The 20,488-nt window shown below is 39.6% G+C and overlaps 2 protein-coding genes across 2 annotated transcripts in view; one reads left to right on the forward strand and one right to left on the reverse strand.

Moving 5' to 3' along the window:
• The window catches only part of disp2 (dispatched homolog 2 (Drosophila)), a 26,012-nt gene extending 22,614 nt beyond the window's left edge, over positions 1-3,398 (reverse strand). The window contains exon 1 of the mRNA XM_038286194.1: positions 3,163-3,398. Coding sequence (XP_038142122.1) covers positions 3,163-3,257 — 95 coding nt within the window. The 5' untranslated portion in view covers positions 3,258-3,398. The remainder of the gene's footprint in view (positions 1-3,162) is intronic.
• A 6,885-nt stretch (positions 3,399-10,283) lies between these two features.
• Positions 10,284-18,583, forward strand: pkdccb (protein kinase domain containing, cytoplasmic b). The gene is made up of 7 exons (XM_038286250.1): positions 10,284-10,957; positions 11,488-11,619; positions 12,832-13,103; positions 13,365-13,444; positions 13,714-13,821; positions 17,915-18,091; positions 18,382-18,583. Exons 1-7 carry the CDS (start codon positions 10,385-10,387, stop codon positions 18,486-18,488), a joined length of 1,449 nt encoding a protein of 482 aa, XP_038142178.1. The 5' UTR covers positions 10,284-10,384; the 3' UTR covers positions 18,489-18,583.
• The last annotated feature ends 1,905 nt before the right edge of the window (positions 18,584-20,488 follow it).

Below are 20,488 nucleotides of genomic sequence, written 5' to 3' on the forward strand. Positions count from 1 at the left end.
CATCCATCCATCCATCCATCCATCCATCCATCCATCCGTCCATGCAGTCATTTGGTGGGCTCCTACCAGCGGTTGTAAACAGTGTAAACAGAACCACCAAAGGTATTTACTTTTAAGGAACACTGATTTTCCTAGGGGTTTCTAAAACGTAAGCCTTCTCTTTGTCTTCTCCTTCATTTTATTTAATTTTAGGTTCTTGATCAACTTCAAACTGTGAACTAGTCTCATCCCACAGGATGCATGATGTGCTTCCAAATTTGCTGCCTCATACTGCCTCAATAAAGCTACTGTCCACCGTTAGAATAGTTTTATAGGAAAGGTTAGACCCTCCCAAGGGTTAAATAATAGCAGCAGATTAACTTTATGCCTTTTTAGGTGATTTGGTGCAGCCACTTAAAAGGTAATCATTAGAGTGCTCTCTCAGCATTTATCCCTGCATTTATAAGTAGTTTGTAGATTGAGTTTTGGTTTATTAGGGCCTCTATAGATTGGAAGGGATTCTCATATTATTCATCATTTGATGTGATCTCCAGGTTAATGCTAAGCCATATCTTGATTTAAAGACGGAAAAACTTAAGCCAAAGAAAACAACTGTTCCTCCTGTAAAACAAGCATTATTTCATACCAACTGCAAAGCTGTGTAAACCTGCTAGTGTAATTACACTATGCATCAGACCTGCTTCTGCATCAGTCCTCACACAGCTAGCTCTAAAGTTAAACACAACATAATTTACTCATGAACGACCCAAGCTGCTGTGTAATGGCTGTTCTCTGAGGAGGCTCTGACTTTGTTTGTTTTTCCAGCAGTCTGGATGCAGCCGGTCTCCTCGTCTCGTAACCATGGCATTAGAGGGAGCCATCAAAGCCCAGCTGACCTCACACAGATCCAGTTGCATCGTGCAATAAGGCGCTCAGATGATGAGCGATTCAGTGAGCTGCTTGAGTTGGGTGAAGATCTAGGCTGTTGTGTTTCTTTGTGCTTCATGCCAATGTAAAACTGTGAGAAAAATCTAAATAATTCATAACCCAGAATGAGCACAGCAGCCCTGAGTCAGGCATTTTATCAATGGGTTTAGCCTATTTAGGTGCAGAAGGAAGTGACTTAGTGTCTTGTTGCTGATGATGAGGAACACAAAAAGTGTGATTTACAGAACTCAGACATATTTCATAGAAATGATAGAGAACAACACACAGGACAGTTTCTGCAGGCTGCTTTGAAAGAGCGGCATGATGACAGTGTGGTGGTGATTTGTGTGCAGACTCCATTGGACTCTGAACCTCAATTTTGTTCCCAGTACTCCTAAGTACCTCAGGCACAGCATTTAAACTGATGCCTATCTTTGAAAGAACAAGACACTTAAAAGAACCAACTTAAGCTAAGGATTCCCACATTTCAAATTAATTGTTTACATTAATTTCTCTTACTTATACTTATAGGAAAATGGGTTTAATTTATTTTCGTAAAACTGAAACCAGTAGTAAAAGAACAAACAAAACACGACAACACAAAAAAATGAAGACAGCACTAACATTTTATCAGAGAACATGATCAAAACCAGGAATGAATAACATTTTCTTTGGTAAGATGGGTCTATATTTGAACTAATAGACACCAGAAAAGAAGGCAACCTCTACATAAAGCAGATCTATGGACAAAGAGCTCTTATCATCTGTGACACATGGAAATGTTTGGATATATGCAGCAGGACCTAACCTGCTTACTTTTATGAATTTCAGCACTCTACTGTGTGGTTTAGTTGCATTTACTGCTCTCTAAGAACGATTGCTTTGGATACACAGGAGATCAGTTCACCCTCAGGTCACTCAGACAGAATCCTGAGGCTCATTTGTTCTGGTGCTGGCTTTTGAGATGCTTTGGTCACCTTGAATTTCCAAAATAAATTATAATTGCATAGTTGGTCTGCTCTGGAAAATAAAAATAAATAACTGAAGGCTTGAGCATACTATAAAGATTAGTGAAAAATAGAAAAGTGGCATATTTATCAACATTTACCCTCTAAACAAAAAGAAAAATCAACTTAATGGGCAATAGCAGACAAACAATAATGACAGGAATCAAGGATGATTATCAACCAATCAGAGGGCTTCCTCTGTGAGGTTGGAAAGTTCACAGAGTGGAGAGCTACTTAGCCCATTTACTAATCAGTGCTTCAATCACACAAATATGACAAAATTATAGGGAAATAGAAACCATTCAGCATTAAGTCTTAGTGATATTTTCAAAGGATCCAAATAGATTTATATAGAAGATAAAAATAAAATGCTTTAAAGTGGTTCCTGCAGGTGTTTTCATGCAATCATCATATGAACTAATAAAATTAATACAATACAGCAGGATAAATAAAATAATCAACATAATATGTTTTAATGATAAAAGGTTTAAGGGGTCAGATAAAGCTCTATCTGCTGGTAATTTATATACTTATTTTGGAAAAAAATATTTGATCAGGTTAAAATCTCAAAATCTGAAAAAAAAAAAAAAAAAAAAACGTCTCTCCTTAAGCCAGTCCATGATTATCAATCCCAAAAGTGACTGCTGGCCCTCTTTCCAGTGCAGATTTGTTGGGACAAAACCTGAGATAACTTGTGTGTGTGTGTGTGTGTGTGTGTGTGTGTGTGGGGGGGGGGGGGGGGGGGGGGGGGGGGGGGGTTGACAACATTCTCTTCGTAGCGACAGAGACGTGTCTGTTGCTGAGGTGAAGCCTCTGCTTTTTTACCCCCAGCCTCAGTCTCTGATGCCTTTCTTGCAAAACAGAGCTGCTAGTGGGGATCAAAATGAGTGCTGGGCTGCCATTTGCTACCCAGACAGCCCCTCTCAACAAAAACAGGGGAGTGAAACTCATCAGATCCCAGAGAAGTAAAGATTGCTGTGCTACCTTCATGTTTGCTTGTTGCATCCCTCAGTCCATTAAACATAAACAAACCAGCTCAAAGTGACCAGGATTTATGTCTGCATTATGAGGCTTTGAACAATAAAGAACATGAAGATGAAGCAAGAAATTCATGAAAGCAAAATGTGCACATTATTAAATTTTTCATGGATTTAGACATTCTTCTGTCAGGAAAATAAAACACTTACAGGGAAATAAAAAACTGATTTTGAATTGATCTAAAATCTACATTCAAACAGAAACAGCCCACCTCTGGCCAGCCTGCTGAATTTCCTTCTCTTCAATGGGAGAATCGTCCACCACTATCGCATCTGTACTTTCTCCAATTATTGAGTCAGCATCCATCTTCCTCCTGATTTAGTTCCTGTTAAAGGTAATTATCTCTCTGTGTCCATCCTAACACCGCCTAGTTAAGCAGCTGTAATCATCCACGAGGGTCGGAGCAGGACTGCTTGTTTCTGGGGCTTCTACTACAGCAGCAGCATCAGCAGCAGCAGCGGCGGGGCTGTGCGCGTTAATCTGCCCCGAGCTGCGCTCTGATTGGCCGAGCCGCGCTGATGCTGACGACGCCGCTGCGGTCGCTGTCCAACCGGCTGCGGTGCTGGAGACGGATGGTATCCTCCTGGGTCCTGCAGGTGCTGATCAGTTATCATTAACAGGGAGCTGCTGCTGAGCTCAGTTAGACCGACTGAACCAGAAACCACATCAGGCCTGAGGGAGTCTAATCAGGTGAAACACTCAGTTTTTTTTCAGCTCAATATATTTAATTGATGTGGTCCGAACTCGGAAAAGAAGTAAGCGCAGTGCAGCTTTGATAAAATAAAAAAAGAGAAAAAAAAAAATCAAACAAAATAAAAATAGCTCCAATGTAGGCTACGTCTACTTAAATATCTACCCAAATCCTAATTAAATTCTGTTCAATAAATATTTGATTTGATTCACTAAATGATTTAGATAGATAGATAGATAGATAGATAGATAGATAGATAGATAGATAGATAGATAGATAGATAGATAGATAGATAGATAGATAGATAGATAGATAGATAGATAGATAGATAGATAGATAGATAGATAGATAGATAGATAGATAGATAGATAGATAGATAGATAGATAGATAGATAGATAGATAGATAGATAGATAGATAGATAGATAGATAGATAGAGGATGGACTTTTCAACTGTCCATTAACGTCTCTAGATGTTTACAGATCATTAGGCTCCAGGCTTCTGGCTGCAGCAGGTCAAAAGATGTTTAGTTCCCTTCCTATAGGTACTCATCTTCCTCAAACATTAAGCAAAGAGGGTGTTGTTAAAAATAGGCTCTGTGTATGCACCTTGATGCTCTATCTCTCCAGTTCTTTTCCCTGAAAAGAGATCACTCGGGACAAACTCTTTAAATAACACTTCATAACTTATATGTATTAAATAACCAGGAGACATGACAACAGATTCTGATAGAAAACCTAATCTTACTCAGATCAGAGAAATTTCTTAGAGCTACAGAAGGCAGCTGCTCACATCTAGGCTCACCTCTCAGTCGCCCCAATTAAAAGGTTAAAAAGGCATTTATACATCTACAAGCTGCCACATCATCATCATATTTTACAATATACGAGTTAGCAGATGATTAGACATCCATGGCTCCAGCCTTATGAAAATATTACACTTCGTTCTTAGCTGAAGGACACCGCTCTTATTCCATTTCCAAATCTGAAATGGAATGAGAATGAAGATTATAACTGTATATCCAGACAGAGGAACTATCTTAATTAGATAAACTATTGTGGAAAACATCAGTTCTGACATGCAAAAGGCAGCCAATACCAAGGTGTAATAAACTCAAACATCTTCAATAATAATTACTCTAACAGTGTTATCATCTGAAGACTTCAGAAGCTTGACAGAAAGGTCTAGCCTCTGACCACCATCTGTAGGTAATGAAAGTGAATCGTATTGCACAATGACACTGAAAGCTGGAGCTGCGGTTTGAACTGAAAACCATTCGGTTGCAGATTAACCTCCTGCATTCGACGCCACTGTCACTCATGAATCAACATATCTTTCAAAGAAAAAGCTCAGAAGTGGTGTGATTGTTTCCAAATGCCTTGCTCAACGTCACCAGTTACCCTCTGATCTTATTATCACACCTATAAACAACATGGAGTAGATGAATGACAATATCTAGAGCAATAATTTAGAAAAGGAAAAAATGGAGGTGCGGTGTACCTTCTCAGCATTGACCAAAATCTACCAAAATCACTTCAAGAGATTTTGAATGTCTCAATCTTGTCTCAATCTTGATTTCGTAAAAGTAAGCAGAACCCAAATCATTTCAGGTCACACTTGCTTCAACTAAGGACAATGTTCATGTGTGACCTCTAAGGCCAAAATCACTTCTGCACAAAAATGGGAACGCATAGGAATATCCCATCTTGATTCCTAAATACCTTAGAGAAAATATTCTGTCAACAGAAAAGACCCATAACATTTTTATAGGGCATGAGTCCTGTTATATCTGAAGATCATTGCTTAGGCAGTCAGAGAGGAACTGAAGGCTAATCTTATTTTCTTATAAACAATGAAAAATATAGATAAACTATAGATTTTTAGATATAAAACAATCGTTTTCAAATTGGGAAAAAGGTAGTTTAAAAAGGCCATCACTAAGGGAAATCCTTTTCTATCCAGCTTCTCCTCAACAGGAACATGTAAAACACAAAAATGTCTGAAACAAATGATAAAAAAATGTATATCTAAAAGAATTCAACAAGTAACCTCTCTCTGACTCAGAGAAGGGAGAATGAGCCAAAGTCAAGTCAGCTAAAAAGACTGCAGAAGCTGTGACACAGCAGACCTGTGTGACTCTCCACTAATGAGGCGACTGCAGGTCTGGCTCTTGTTATAAATATGAATCATGGCCCCAGGCTCTTGTCTCTGACTGGCCTCCATAGGGTGGCAGTAATGATGTATTGGTAGAAGGGCAGGGATCAACACAACAGGAGTGTGAGAAATTTTTGACGAGGAGGGAAAAAAGTTGTGTTTCATGGTATTAAATCATTCTCTTTGTTCCTGCTTTTAAACCTGTTTCATTCAAAGCTAATTAATTTAAGTGATTTTATCGGGATACTTTAAAACTGTTTCAGACAGTAAATCAATATAAACCACAATCATTTTTGGCTAAATCTACCCTAGAGAAAACTCCTGTTGGTCAGTTAGAGTTTTCTGTACAGCTTATGTGAAACGACGGAAGCTCTTTTGACTTCACTGGAAATGCTTAGCTGCTCACTCTGCCATAGACACTAAAGCTCTCTGATGCAAAAACACACACACACATCTGGAGAGGCTGGCTGACATAAAACTGGAAACAGGACACGCAAATAACTGGGAGGCTGAGGGGAGGGCTCGGCTTGTGGTGGGCACACTGAGGTGACAGCCATGGTAATTTCCTGTGGCAGGTTTCTGCCTGAGAATGGTGATGTTGGGGGAAAACGCTTCATTAGAGCCGCAGCTCCGCTTTGGCACGAACACAGAGCTAGATGAGGAGACAGAGCAGGAGGACTGTTTGGAAATGGAGAGAAATAACAGCGTATGTGTTCCTCTAACACAGCAGTGTTTCATGGAACTAAATAAAAAGGTGTTTTAAAGTTTTTGCTTGTTTATTTTCTTGAGTTTTGTGACCCAGATTTTGGGTATTTTATCAAGCCATCACATGGTAATAACTCAGAGCCTCGCTTCACTTTTTCACTTTATTTTTGGTAAATTATCCAACATTAAACACAAGAAACAGAAAAGAGAAGCAACAATAAACAAACAAACCCACAATTTATCAATTTTTATTTGGTAAATTTATACTCAAAACCTTTACAACCTACCAGGTTCTTCACAGTACATATATAAATATTCAAATCTACATAACATCATAGGATTTTATCCTTTTACATTTAAAAGCTCTGTAGTGGTGATTGTTTGCAAAGCCAAACATCCAATTAAAGTTCCTTTAAGCTGTTACTAAGGCACTGGGGTCAAGTTTCTATACGCAGGCGAAAGAAGGTTCAATGTCCAGTCTTGATGATGATTCTGGATGGTTTATTTTCTATTTTTGCCAACAGTTAAAGAGTACAAACTTTTGTTTTGTCCTACCTCTCTTGCACTGGTAAAAACCATAGTCCCCAAACCCAAAATGCCTGCTGGTCCTTTCCCAACCCCCTACACTTATAGAAAGTGGAATGATCCACATCACTTCCTGTCAATCCCTCAGAACAATAAATAATTAAGAAAAATAATTGAAATTTAGGAATTCATTTACACAATTTAAATGGATAAAGAAATAAAGAATAAATAGCTCCAAAAAGCTCTTTTAAAATTCACTAAGAAAGAGCATAACTTAAATCATCATTCAATTTATTCCACAGTTTCACCCCAATAGCTGAAACACATCTAGACTTTATCTGGCTGTTCTCTTTTGAGTATTCAAATATAAACAAACCTCGCAAATTATATTTATTCTTTCTTAACTTGAATTATTTCTGAATGCCAAAAGGAATACATTTGTTTACTGCTTTATATATTAGTTCCAGCATTTTTATATAAGCAGTATCTTTGAATTTTAATGTGTTGCTTTGAATGAAGATTTTATCAGTTGGTTCACCACCTTATTAATAAGCCTTACAGCTTTTTTTTTGCAACTTGCCTTGAGGCATTTAGACGTGGTGAAGATAATTTGCTGATCATCAGAATGATGAAGAAAAGGGATGTAAATCACTTTGCCTCCAGTGAAATTATTCCAACAAACTGCTGATCTACTGGTGTTTTAAAGCAACGTCATTTACAGGAAAGAAGCAGACAGTATTTCTGCAGAGTGTGAGGTAAGACACCACATCATCTCTGAATGCACAACACTTTAAACCTTGAAGCAGTTGGACTACAGCTGCTAAAAACCACCATGGGTGCCAGTTCCCATCAACTCGGGAAAAGGGCCTGAGGTTACAGTTCTTTACTACTCACTAATACTTTATAGTATTATATAAATAAATTATAGTAAAAGTGAAAAAAATTCTATTTTTTAGTTGCAGCATTGAGGGGGAATGTTCATAATTTAGTGTGAAAGACATAAAAACATTGATCCCTTGTGGGGATCGGTGTTTTATGGTAAACCATGTGCCAAACATAGATTAAACATCACAGCCTATCTTTCTTTTATCAGCACTGAAATATCTCAAACTACTTTATTAAACATGAGAAGAAATGACATCATCGATCCTCAGTGGTGTCAGAAGTACACACATTTGTTACTTAAGTAGAAGCAGAGATGGGAAGTAACGAAGTACAAATACTTTGTTACTGTACTCAAGTAGATTTTTCTGATATTTTTACTTTACTTTACTACTTATTTTTATGGCGACTTTTTACTTCTACTCCTTACATTTTTAAAAAATTTCTGTACTTTCTACTCCTTACATTTTAAAAATTGGCTCGTTACTTTACTTTTGAATCATTTCAATGGAGTTACCGTTATTATTTTTCACGTCATCAATACCAAATTCAATCTAATTGGATGGGAATCTACGTTGCATTTGACGCACCACTACAAGATGAATCGACAGATTCGGCGATATTCATTCGCGGCAAATCATTGCAGCTTGGTGGCGGTGGCGTTAGCATAGTAGTATGGACGACGAGATGATTGAAAATGAACACAACGGAGATCTAGTCCTATTGGCAGACATCCATTTAAAATGTAGGCAACTGCATGAAAAAAGTGGTTTCTACTTTTACTTTTATACTTTAAGTAAATTTACAAGCCTGTACTTTGTTACTTTTACTTGAGTAAAGAAGTTTAATCAGTACTTCCACTTTTACCCGAGTATTTTTTAACACAAGTACCTGTACTCAAGTATGGAAAGTGAGTACTTTTGCCATCTCTGAGTAGAAGTATAGATACTGCAGTTTAAAAACACTCTGATAAAAGTTGAAGTATCAAGTTGACCTCTTTCCTCAAGTAAAAGTGAAAAAGTATGTGCTCCAAAAACTACTTAACGTATAAAAGTATTAACCTTTAACCTAAAAAAAAACAGACAAATGCCAGTATATGAATTGAAAGCTCAATTTTTCAACTACTTTGAACATTTTTTGAGATAGGGCCAATGATGAGGGAGGTCTTGTTGGTCCCGCCTGTGTCCGACCTTTCAGACATTTCAAAATCTTTTTCTGAATCCGACATGGTAGCACGGCATAGACAATTCACGTTTGCAGTTTGAAGAACACCTGCTTGCTTCTGATAATTTTATTTAGCTAATGACTCATCTAATTACACTAGTTTTGACTAGTTGTGGATGGCGCCACTGATCTGCATTGGATGGCGCACATGACGTGAAATAAATATTTATAAACATTAAACCGAAGCCAAGAGTAACGAGTAACGTTTGTTTTAAAATGTAAGGAATAGAAAGTACAGATAGTAGTTTGAAAATGTAATGACTAGAAGTCGGAAGCAGGAAGAAAAATAAGTAATGGAGTAAAGTGTAGATACCTAAAAAGTGTACTTAAGTACAGTAATGAAGTATTTGTACTTAGTTACTTGACAAAAAAGTATGCAGCAACTAAATGCTGCTATTGTGCTAATATGGAAAAATGAAAAGCCTTTATGACACATTTTGACACCTCGTGGAATAATTGGGTCAGTTCTGATCCCCTTGCCACTTAGTTAACACTCATAATGTGCCTGTGGGGGATTGCAATAAAAAACAGAGATAGCAATCCCTAAACAGAACATGGCTACTGGAAAAACCAAACTTTTTGGGAATTAATTAAAAAGTAAACACATATATATATATATATATATATATATATATATATATATATATATATATATATATATATATATATATATATATATATATATATATATATATATATATATATGTATATAAAATAAACAAAAAAAATAAAGTGAAAGCTATAATTAACAACTATAGACTTGGTTTGATTATCCTTACATGTATTATACCCATTTAAAAAGTCCATTAATGGATGTGTTTTTAAAGAAGTGCAGGTGTTCATCACATCAGTTATGCCTTTAAACAGAAAGGTGATTTGCTCCCACCTCGTGGACAGATTCGGGAAATACATTCCCAACTCGTAGCCTCTACTTCAGTTTTTGTTTTTAAAAAATAAATAAAAAATAAGCCAACTTCATCTGATGTTGACGTAGATTCTCATAAAGTTTTACAGAAATCCTGTGATTCCATTGTTAAAGCAAACTCCACCAACATAAGGTTCTCCTGCAAAGCTTTCTGACCCGCGGGTGTAAAGTTACCAGCTCGCAGGACACACCTCCAGAGGGAGTTTCCTGGGAGCTGTGGAGCAGGAGGCTGTGAGGAGCGTCTGTCCAGCAGAAAGCGCTCTGACTCGGAGCGGTCCGCCTGCAGGTCGCGGCTGAGCGCAGTTCCTGCGACCCTAAGCGCCCGGAATGGGCCACTCCTTACGCGCGGCTGCCCTCCTGGCGTTGGTGGTCCTGTCTGTTCTGGTGTCACTCCTCATTACGAGCCTGAAGCAGTTTGGATCGGGATCAACGCGCTTATCCAACTCCACAGATCAGGAGGGTTTGGCGTCGCTGCGCAGCGCGCTGGATCTCCACCTCAGGGAAAGAAGGAAAGAAATCCTCCCTCTGCTCCTACATCCTGATGGCGATACGGACAGAGTGTTGGAAGAAGTTCTAGAGCAGAACTATGGTTTGGACTCCAGTCTGTGGAATGAGGTGTCTGGTTCTGGGAAGGCGCACCGGGATCCTATGGGCTGTGAGTCTCTCCTGGACGTTCGGGCTGTGGAGGTTCTGGGCTCTGGATACACCAAGCTGGTTGTGAAGGCGAATCTGGCCGGAGGTCAGTCCGTGGCGCTGAAGCTGGTCAACGAGCAGGGCATCGACATGAGCAAGTGTTTGGAGGATTTCAAAGACCTGCAGGGCTGCAGGGAGCTGGTCTCCTACAAGCTGCAGAAAGAAATGCTCCTGCTGCAGAGGCTGCGCCATCCCAACGTCATCCAGGTGAAAAGTTTTATCCGAATTTCATAATATCCCCGTTTCAGTGAAGCCTGCGCGTTGGCCTGAGCTGTGGAAGTGGAACATTGCTGGATCCCATCCTGACTTTCCAATCTTTCTCTTGCTCAGACTTTCCTTTGTCTCAGCGTGAGGGAACTTGATGGAAAGTCTCCCAGGCTCTCCGAGGCCTTCCCATCTAATTAAATTAAATTCTCTGACCCCCCTCTGACCTCTGTCCAGTTTGGCTGGAGCACACAATGCTTCTCCTGTCCTGGCTCCATCTGAGAGCCTCAGCTCTTATTTAATCAGATCTTTAAGGCTCAATTTAGAAGCAAGCCTGAGATTGGCCTCTGTAGGAAACACCTCAATCAAATCATTTTTAACTGAATTAACTGCCTTTCTCTCTGTAACAGGATTTTTCTGTCACATGTTAATTTGGAAGAACATTTTTATAGCCTTCAAATGCATTAAATCTAAGGAGAGTATTATATTTATCTTGTTTAAAGGCAATAAACTTTAATATTCTCCTTCTGCAGCTTAAGGGCCACTGTTCAGGACTCCAGGGTGGAGAGGGAGTGGAAGGAGGAAGAGTCACAGTCATTATGGAGCAAGGCACGCCTCTCCAGATGATCCAGCTGCTCCAGACTCCTTGGGAGGACAGATTCAGGGTGAGCACTGCAGCTTTTTTCCACCAGGAAAGCAGAGGTCTTTACCACGTAGGCAGGTCAGTGCCCCTGCTGGAAGAGAAGGAAGGTCTGACATCTGCCTCTCCAGGGAATGTGATCAGGCACCGGCTGGAACAGAGATAGGCTCAGGAGTTAATCCACTGCTGGCTAAAACACACACTGTCATGTGAACAGGTTCAGGTGTGCCCACAGTGGGAGTGTTTGACAGACAGGACCAGTGGGTGGTAGATTGAATATACGAGTAATTATCTCAGCTGTGGATCTTTTTCTGCTGCATCACCCAAATAGTGGATCATGATACCCCTGACAGGCTGGCCGGGCCCCTGCAGTGTGCATTAATCTGGGAGTGTAAGGTTTCACCCTGCACCTTTTTTTTTTGCTCCGCTCTGAGCCAGCAGAGCAGCGTTCAAGAAACTCCCAACATCACCCAACCCCTTTTAAAGATGACACATACAAAAGAGCCATATTTGGCTGAAAATTCATAATATTTATTATTGTTTCTAAAACCAGATCAGATTTCTGTTTGAAATTTAATATTTAAAAAATCAGATTTCTCTGGTAAGATTAACATGAATAAGTCATTCAGTCACGACTGAACGACGCGGCTTGAATAAAAACCAGCTGCTCTAAGAATTGTTGATTGTATTATAATTTAAACATTAATTTAGAACTTTTAAACAAGCTGGCTCTAATTTTAAAATGAACAATTTTCACCCCAAATCATTTATCTTGATTCCTTTTCATTTTATTTATTTAAAAAGATCTCATTTAAAGGTTTGAAACTTATTATGAAACGTAGAATGGTTTTGACAATAAAACAGATTAGAGTAATTCTTAGTGGAGAACTTGCAGAGTAAAACACTGAAATATATGGAAGGTGAAAAATTAAACAGGAACTGTAAATTCTTCCATATTTGGGAAGAATTGGCTAAATAAACATTTTATCAATTAGATACAGGACTGGATGAAAGTATTTGTTTCCTTGTGCATTTTTTTTTATATGTTTTGCTTTTTTTGTCAGACCTAAATGTTTAAGATAATGATGTAAAAACAAAAAAAAAAGCATTAAAGAGGAAAATAGTTTTGTCAGATTTACGAGTTTGCCTGTAATATGTTTCTCAGCTTGTGAGACAGTAGCTGAAGGCTAATTATTTAACCCTGAACTGATCAGGTTTCGGCATGTCTGATCTCCAGGTGTGTCTGGATCTGGTCCGGCTCCTGCATTTCCTCTCCTGGTCTCCTCTGGGCTCCGTGGGGCTGCTGGACTTCCAGCCTCGGCAGTTCGTCATTGTGTCCGGCCAGCTGAAGCTCACCGATCTGGACGACGTCAGCACGGAAGAACCCGCCTGTCGGACGGACGCCGACTGCGTGCTCCAGTTTCCGCACAGAAACTTCACCCTGCCCTGCTCGTCTCAGGGTGTGTGCGAGGGCCTAAACGAGAAGAGGAACATTTATAATGCCTACAGGTGAGAAAAGAAGTGACAGTTTAACTGCATGATGAATGTGCTCCGGGTGGTTGGGACTAAAACACAGGTTAACCTGACAACTAAAATAATAACAGTAAAGATAAAGATGTACAGCTGGAAATGTTCTGTTTGATGGAGGTGTGATAGCTGGAAAAAAGAGCGTGTTTTCCCTTTAAACAGGGCTAGGTTTCTGACAGTTTTATGGTTTCTAACAGCAGAGTCTGTTTTTCCATCTCTGAAAGGCTCCTTTTACCTCTTCAGGTTTTTTTTCACCTACCTGCTGCCCCACCAGGCCCCACCCGGCCTCACACACCTGGTAGACCACATCATGAACTCCACAGGTGAACACGAGACACACACCGACATGATTAAGTATCAGAGATCAGAGAGTGCATCATTCCTTTACAGCTATCGTGCATTGGCATGCCTTCAAGGCTTTTTTATATTGAATTAGCTGAACAAGTTGCCTCCTGACACTTAATAGCACCCTGGAATCAGTTTTATGTTAAGATCTGGATGCTTTGATCAAAAGCTGAGAAATATTTAAATAATCTACACTGACCAGCCCTTTGAGCATGCAGACCAGACTGAATTCATTATGTGTGTCCAGGGGAGCTGAAAGCCAACATCAATCAAACTCTGGAGGCCTTTGAACGCATCCTCCTCCTATACAAATCAGGCATTCACCTGGACAACCTGCATCCTTCAATACTGAGAGGTAAGAGCTGAGGAGTCGAGGCTCATTTCATGAGGCGCCTAGAAACGGGAGCATTGTAAGCACTTCTGTTTTCATTTAGAAACGTTAGAGGGAAAAGGAAAGATGGTTGTTAAGCTCTGTCTTTTCCTGACAGGTTAATTGTGCAGCTGGAATGAAAGGATGAGTCCAACTTAGTGGGATTAATGCTGAACAACTCTCATTAGCGTTGTGTTGTTTGTCAAAGTAGCTCCACTGCACTTCATTTCAAAACCACAAACTTTATGTTAACAGGATAATAGCGAAGTGAAAGGAAATTGGTGGTTTTAAAATCTTTCTCTATATATAAAAACAGATTTTTTTTTTCTGTTTTAGTATTCAGGCCTCCAAGTTAAGACTTCTGCCTTTCAGAAAAGCTGCGAGCTTCAACCAGCTCTGCTCATTTAGAGCCTGAAATTAGATCTTGCTTTCTTGCAAAATTGCTCACACTCAGTCAGGTTAGCTCTATGAGTTTCTAATAAACATAAATTCTTTGACTTTGACTAGGACACTCTTTCTATTGCCTTACATTATGTTTTGGGTTGTTTTCCTGTTGTTTTCCTTCTCCAAAGTCTTTTGCAGCCTTTGACGGGGTTTTCGCCTTAAATTTAGCTGCATTGTCTTCCTATCAGTGCCTTCCAGCCTCCTAATCCCCACTGAGAAAAAGCGACCCCACATCATGATGCTGCCTTTACCCTGTTTGATGATAGCCATACTGTGTTCGGGATGATGTGTTGTTTTCCATATGTGATGGTAAACTGCAAACAGGACTTCATAATCAACCTTTTACTAAGTTTCTCCCTCCTGAGTGGTGGATCTCAGCTGTTCCCTCCAGAGTTTTCATGTGCTTCTTCGCTGCTTCTCTTAGTATTAATCATGTCTTTGGAAGTCTGTAGTTGCTCTTTCCTCTCCCTCTGTGCAAATGATGGATTGAGCAGAACTCTGAGATGTAAGCTGTTATCTAAGCTAAACCTGCTGCAATTTTCTCTTCAAAGTTTTGCCTGTCGTCTGATTCTGATCCCTGGTTTGCTTTTGGTTTTCTAACAAAGTTTGGATGCCTTCAGAAAAGAGGTGGATTCAAATAATTCAATTACTCATCTGAGTTGTTTTTCATAATAGGAAGGCTTTTAAACTGAGGTAGATCTAGATTTGATTTTGGGGCGATTGATTAAAGCAAAGACTTGCTACACCTTTGAACTTTATTTTTGCAAAAGATTTTATTTTCAAAAAGTTTTATTTTTACTTGTTGTTGGTCAGTCATATAAAATCCCAATATGATATATTGATGCAGGGGTGTGAATATTTTTGCAAAGTATATTATCATTCAGAGACTTTTTATGTAAAAGTCTATTTTACCAAATAGAATGCACTTGATCAACATTAAGGCTTTAAAACTCAGCCCTGTTTCCGCTCTCTCTCCATATAAGCACAGAAAGTCCTTCACTTTTCCACTTCGCTCTCCGGCTCTCCCTCCCCGCCGCTCCTCTCGGCCCTATGAAATATTAATAACAGAATGACTGGCTGCGTTCCTGTGGGGAGATTTTTTCCGTCCCCCAGATGCTGGGCTGTTTATATAGCAGCGCTTTGTGAATTTAATCACAGGTCCGGGGTAAAAGAGAGGCCTGGTTATGGAAAAGAGGCTACAGTGAGGGAGGGAATGTTTCGGCTTAACAAGGGGGTGCCAGGAGTCAACTGCTGCTGCCGCTGAGCCAGCCAGCAAGCGTGTGATAAGGCTTAAAAAATGTCTGTTTATTATAGCAGCATTCTGCAGATTTTGCTACAGCTGAGGGGTTTTTAAAAACGCTTGGTCTGTTTTTATGTTTGGTTAGAAGTTTTTAGTCGAGTCATAGATATTTGCTTCATGATTCAATAAATGTGGACTGAATTAAATGGAGTAATAGATCATTTAATGTCTCTTTAACTGTTTATTTGATTCAGTAAACAAAGAAGGAAACTTGAAGCTATGTCCTAAAGTAGCGCAGCATCCTTTCTGGTTAGAATCAGGGCAGCGGTGTGAGTTATAGTTAGGGTAAGCTAAGGCTTAGTTTTGAATTTGTTTTGGTTATGCTTTGTGTTAGTGGAATTTCTCAGGAAGGGAAAGAAAAAAAATCCCATGCTTGTATGTTTGAGGGAGGAAAAAAAAGATAGTCATCAGGCCTGAAGTCTTAATTTAAAATTGCTGACAGATGGAGAGTCTTCAGTAATGTGGATGTAATTTCTCCACTGTTTGGAGATCATCTGAGCTGTGATGGAGGAGGCCGCCATGGAGTAAAGATGTAGCTTTGTAACTTTTGTGGGCGGAGGAGAAAAGCTTTCATTTGGTATCAGTGTCCTCACAAGAGTTCAAATTTAACTGATTCGATTTTCTGAATATTGAATATGAAAATTAAAAACAGCTGAGCTAAGTAATCAGGCTTTTACTTTCCTCCCCCAAACGGGGGATCATCACCCCTTCTCCATGTTCCCTTGAATGCTGATCCTCAGGTTCTATTCACTCCTTAACAATGCACAGTCTCTCGTTCACTCTCTCTCACACACACATTGCCTCCTGCCATTTACAAAAGGTTACCAGCTTGTTATGCGCCTCCTCCGTACCGACACACAGGCGAGGCTTTTGTCCACTTCTGGGCCGGGTATGCGTGCAGACGTATGTGTGCATGCTTTTCTCTCATGGCTCCGGCTAATGTGTAGCAGATGATTTAAGGCCAGATCCACACGACGTCTGACTGAAAGAGTTATGATGATAAATGTAACGCAAATGTTGAGAAGAAGGGAAGTAATATGGACTGCGTTAGGGGGGCCTGGCTCTAATGCACAGCAGTGGGACAGACTTAAGCTATTGGAAGTTATAATATCTTGAAACTTGAAAAATTGTTATGTACAATTCCAAGATTTTCTAATTAGAAATTTTAATATAAAAAAATACCATTTAATGACCAGTTTTAGCAGAGATTAAGTTGAGTTTCTTCTTTTTTTTTTTTTTTTTCCTTGCCCCACTTTGTTTAGTGACCAAGGTGTCCGACACATAAAGACATCCAGTTAACTTTACCATAAAGTACACAATGGTAGGTAAGGGGCCACAGTTGCTAATAAATCTCAAGCTTTCATGGTAAACTGTCTGGCATGTATAGACAATGAGCCGACACATTCACATACCACATAGCTCAATCTTTATCCATTAAAACTTTAAATTAGCACAAAAGCAACACTTGTTTCAATGAGAATATATAATGAAAATTTCAGTTGTTTTAACTTAATGTTGAATGTACGGCTTAAAAGTGTAATGGGGGATGTTTTTTTTGTTTTGTTTTTTTCGGGTGGATCATCAAAATAAGAGGTCCTCCTACTTTTCAATCATTCTGGTGCTATGTTTATGTAAGGCTGTCCTATGTGCTTGTCCCCATTTCCACTTACCGGTGATAAGTCTGACATAGTGGAAAAATTGCAAATCTTCTTTTGGAAAGTTAGCTTGTATTAGCGATGTAAACGGCAACAAAAGAGCATGCATGACGAGAAATGGGCTTGTGCACACGTTTAATAGGCGTTTACTCTTGGCAGCGGGTACAGGGTTGTACATGTGAATTTCTTTTTTAAGTGAGGATGGTGGGTCTTTTCAAAAATTTCCAAAAATCCTAAATTATTAATATCTATTTGGATACTAACTTAATTTGATAACCATCTGTTGTTGAGTTGGTGAACAGGTGACTGCTGACCTTTCGGTTAAAGGGGCATTAAAAAGAACAGCATTTAAGTTTAATGCTTTTAATACACAGGATGATGTTGCAAAGAACAAAACCTCACCTGGAGAAAACAATCTCATTTATAACTAAAAAAATTCCCCACTAAATATTGAGCTAACAAAATGTTGAATAATAATGTTCCTAGCACTGAACCTTGTGGTATACCATTTTTTATTTGTATTTCAAAGGAAGACCTGTTGGAAAACTTTTGCGTAAACCATAACTTGATTCTCTAAGCTAACTTGACTTTCTAACTTTTGATCTTGTCCTCATTAAGTGCTTGAAAACTCCTTCAGCAGTTCTGTATACTCAAGTACCGTCTCTCATTCTGTGCTTAGATTACAGCGTGATGCGAGACATGAGCACCTCTGGGAATGTGGAGTACCGCTGCTGGCCATCCTACAGCCAGCAGGGCTGCGTGCTGTCCGTCCACAGCGCCAGAGAGGCGGCATACATCTGTAACTCCCACTCTCATTGCAGCAGCTTCACTCTGACCGGACAGAAGACGTGGACAGGTGAGAGTTTTTTTGTCACTCATCTGCAGCCTGATCTAAAAACAATATTTCCAACCATAGGCGGGGTTTATAACGGCCCAAGGCCTCGAGGAAAGTCTCATTAGGTTGGTATTTGTGCAGAAATCCTCCACAATAAGCCTGTATAATCACAGCTGCTGCACAACTGAGACATCTAAGTAAACAGACTTCTTTTTTTCTGAAGCTGAAGACTAAACTCTTGTTGGATGTCATGTAGGAACATGTTACTCCAGGGATGTTTCAGGCGTCTTTAACATTGGTCTCTATTGCAGGCCGACTCCTCGCTTCATTCAGGAGCAGCTTTGGCCACCTGGTGCCTGAAGGAGGCTCGGAGGTCTATTTGAAGAAAAGCAAAGTTCCTCAACCGCCGTCGTCGTGACCTGAAACAAAGCAATCACAGTGGAGCCAGAGCTTGCGTGAAAAGCAGCCCGTTATAGGGAATGAAGTAGGAGCGTCTCGTTTACGCAGAAGCCTCACTGAGAACATGCTGACCGCAGCTCGGCCCTGCTGCATAAAGCCTGCCGAGGCTGTTTGAAGTCGGCAAGTGAATGTGTTGTATTTAAAAGGCTTCTGCTCAGCGACTGTTTGATCTCGCTGCCAGCTCCCTGCCTCTGCCAGCTACTATTTAAAAGGATTTCCCTTCAGGTACAATTAAGGAGGGAGAGTCTTGTACCCTCACTTATTTAGCCGGAACGGCTTTGGCTGTGCGGTCGCATCCCCATAGCAAGGGTTTGAAAGCGGACGCTGGAGCTCAGCGTTAGAAGCCTGTGAACGAGAAATTAAAACAAGCTCCCAGACAAACAGACTTTGATAAAGGACGCTGGGGTCGGCGTTGTGTTTTCATGGTTGTCTAGCTTAAACTGCAATGAGGTAGTAGGCAGCAACAACCATGTAAGCAGTTGAACATCAACACTGGTGCACAGATAATTACAAACATTCCACAGTTGTCTGTTTTTTTTTATACATTTGTTTTTTTTAGCCCTTTGTATTGTGTTAATAGATATTTATATGATCCAATGAGATGTGACTTTTGTTACATACTCCTGCATTATATAGTGCACCTTGTGGGTGAACATTTTATTTTCAATGAAAAATTATTCTCTTGAGTGTTTTCTTTTTTTATGCAAAACTTGTGACTGTAATAGTTGTTCCTATTAAAAAAAAAAAAAAAACGTATGCTTTTTACCGTTTGGCTTATTTGCATCTTTTATTGTGTGGAGAGTAACTGAAACTAACAGCCTGATTATTTCTCATTAGCACCTCTGTGTGTGTTTCAGTGGTGAAGAGGGGGCTTGCATGTGTGTGTTTGTGTGCTTTAGGCCTTTATCTGCTTGCCTCCCCCCGCATCTAAATGACTTAGATTGCGAAACCTCCACAGAGTTTGCACAATACCCGAGGAATGCATTCAAATGCCTAATCATGCTGAGCTCATTATGAGCCTTAATTAATACATGTAAAGTCACTTACTTGGGCTTTATTTGCATGATGGGTCTGGGGGATATTACTGAAAGACAAAGACAGACATCAGGACAATCACGGCTCAGTTTGCAGTTTGCACACGAATGGGTTCCCATCTGTGCCTGCCTGAGGAACCGCTGTGAGGTGAGGACAGGTTTGCAGGATGCTAAGCTGAGCTAGTGAGAGAGATAAGAGTTTATTTTTGGGAAACTGTGGTTGGTGCATTTATTAACAAACATGCACAAAAATTTAAGAACAGTAAGCACATTTTTTTCCTGATTTTCCTCCATTTTTTCCATACACAGAAGATCAGTTGATGCCAAATTCCGTATAACTCAGCTATGATTCCTCTACCATTCAGCCATATCACCATGGGACCTGAAAGGACATGTTGCTGTCTATAAGTTAAAGTTTTACAGCAGAGGTAGCAGGGAGGCCTCAGGGCCCTCTTTGCCTCATGTTGGCCCCTTGTTGTCCAGACAAAGCTGCCTGATTACAGTCTTGATTATACAGATAAAGAGACTTTGCATGTGGTTAGATAAAACAAACTCAGTAGAGCAAAACAGCTGGACTGACAGGAGTGTTTTCTCAGCATTACAACGAGTGAAATGTAATGAAACTGAAAGGGATAGACAACTTGCTTGAGAGCAACAACATAATGTAATAGTCAGACAAAATGGTTATTAGATATTCCTAATAGTACCTTAAATAGCATAGAAATACTGGGTCTAAAGACTAGTAAATAAAAGCAAGTTGGAGTTTTTTAATGGTCAAACCGAGAATGACAGGAGAACTTTGATATCACACTTATTAAGCATTTTCTGGCTTTCATGACAATATAGTTAATGCTAATGAAAAATAATGTTAGCCTGACTCATCCATTTGCAATGTAAACTGAAGAGACATGCATTGAAAAAAAGA

This window comes from Cyprinodon tularosa, unplaced genomic scaffold (assembly GCF_016077235.1).
Source record: "Cyprinodon tularosa strain WSP-4 unplaced genomic scaffold, ASM1607723v1 ctg222, whole genome shotgun sequence".
NCBI lineage: Eukaryota > Metazoa > Chordata > Actinopteri > Cyprinodontiformes > Cyprinodontidae > Cyprinodon > Cyprinodon tularosa.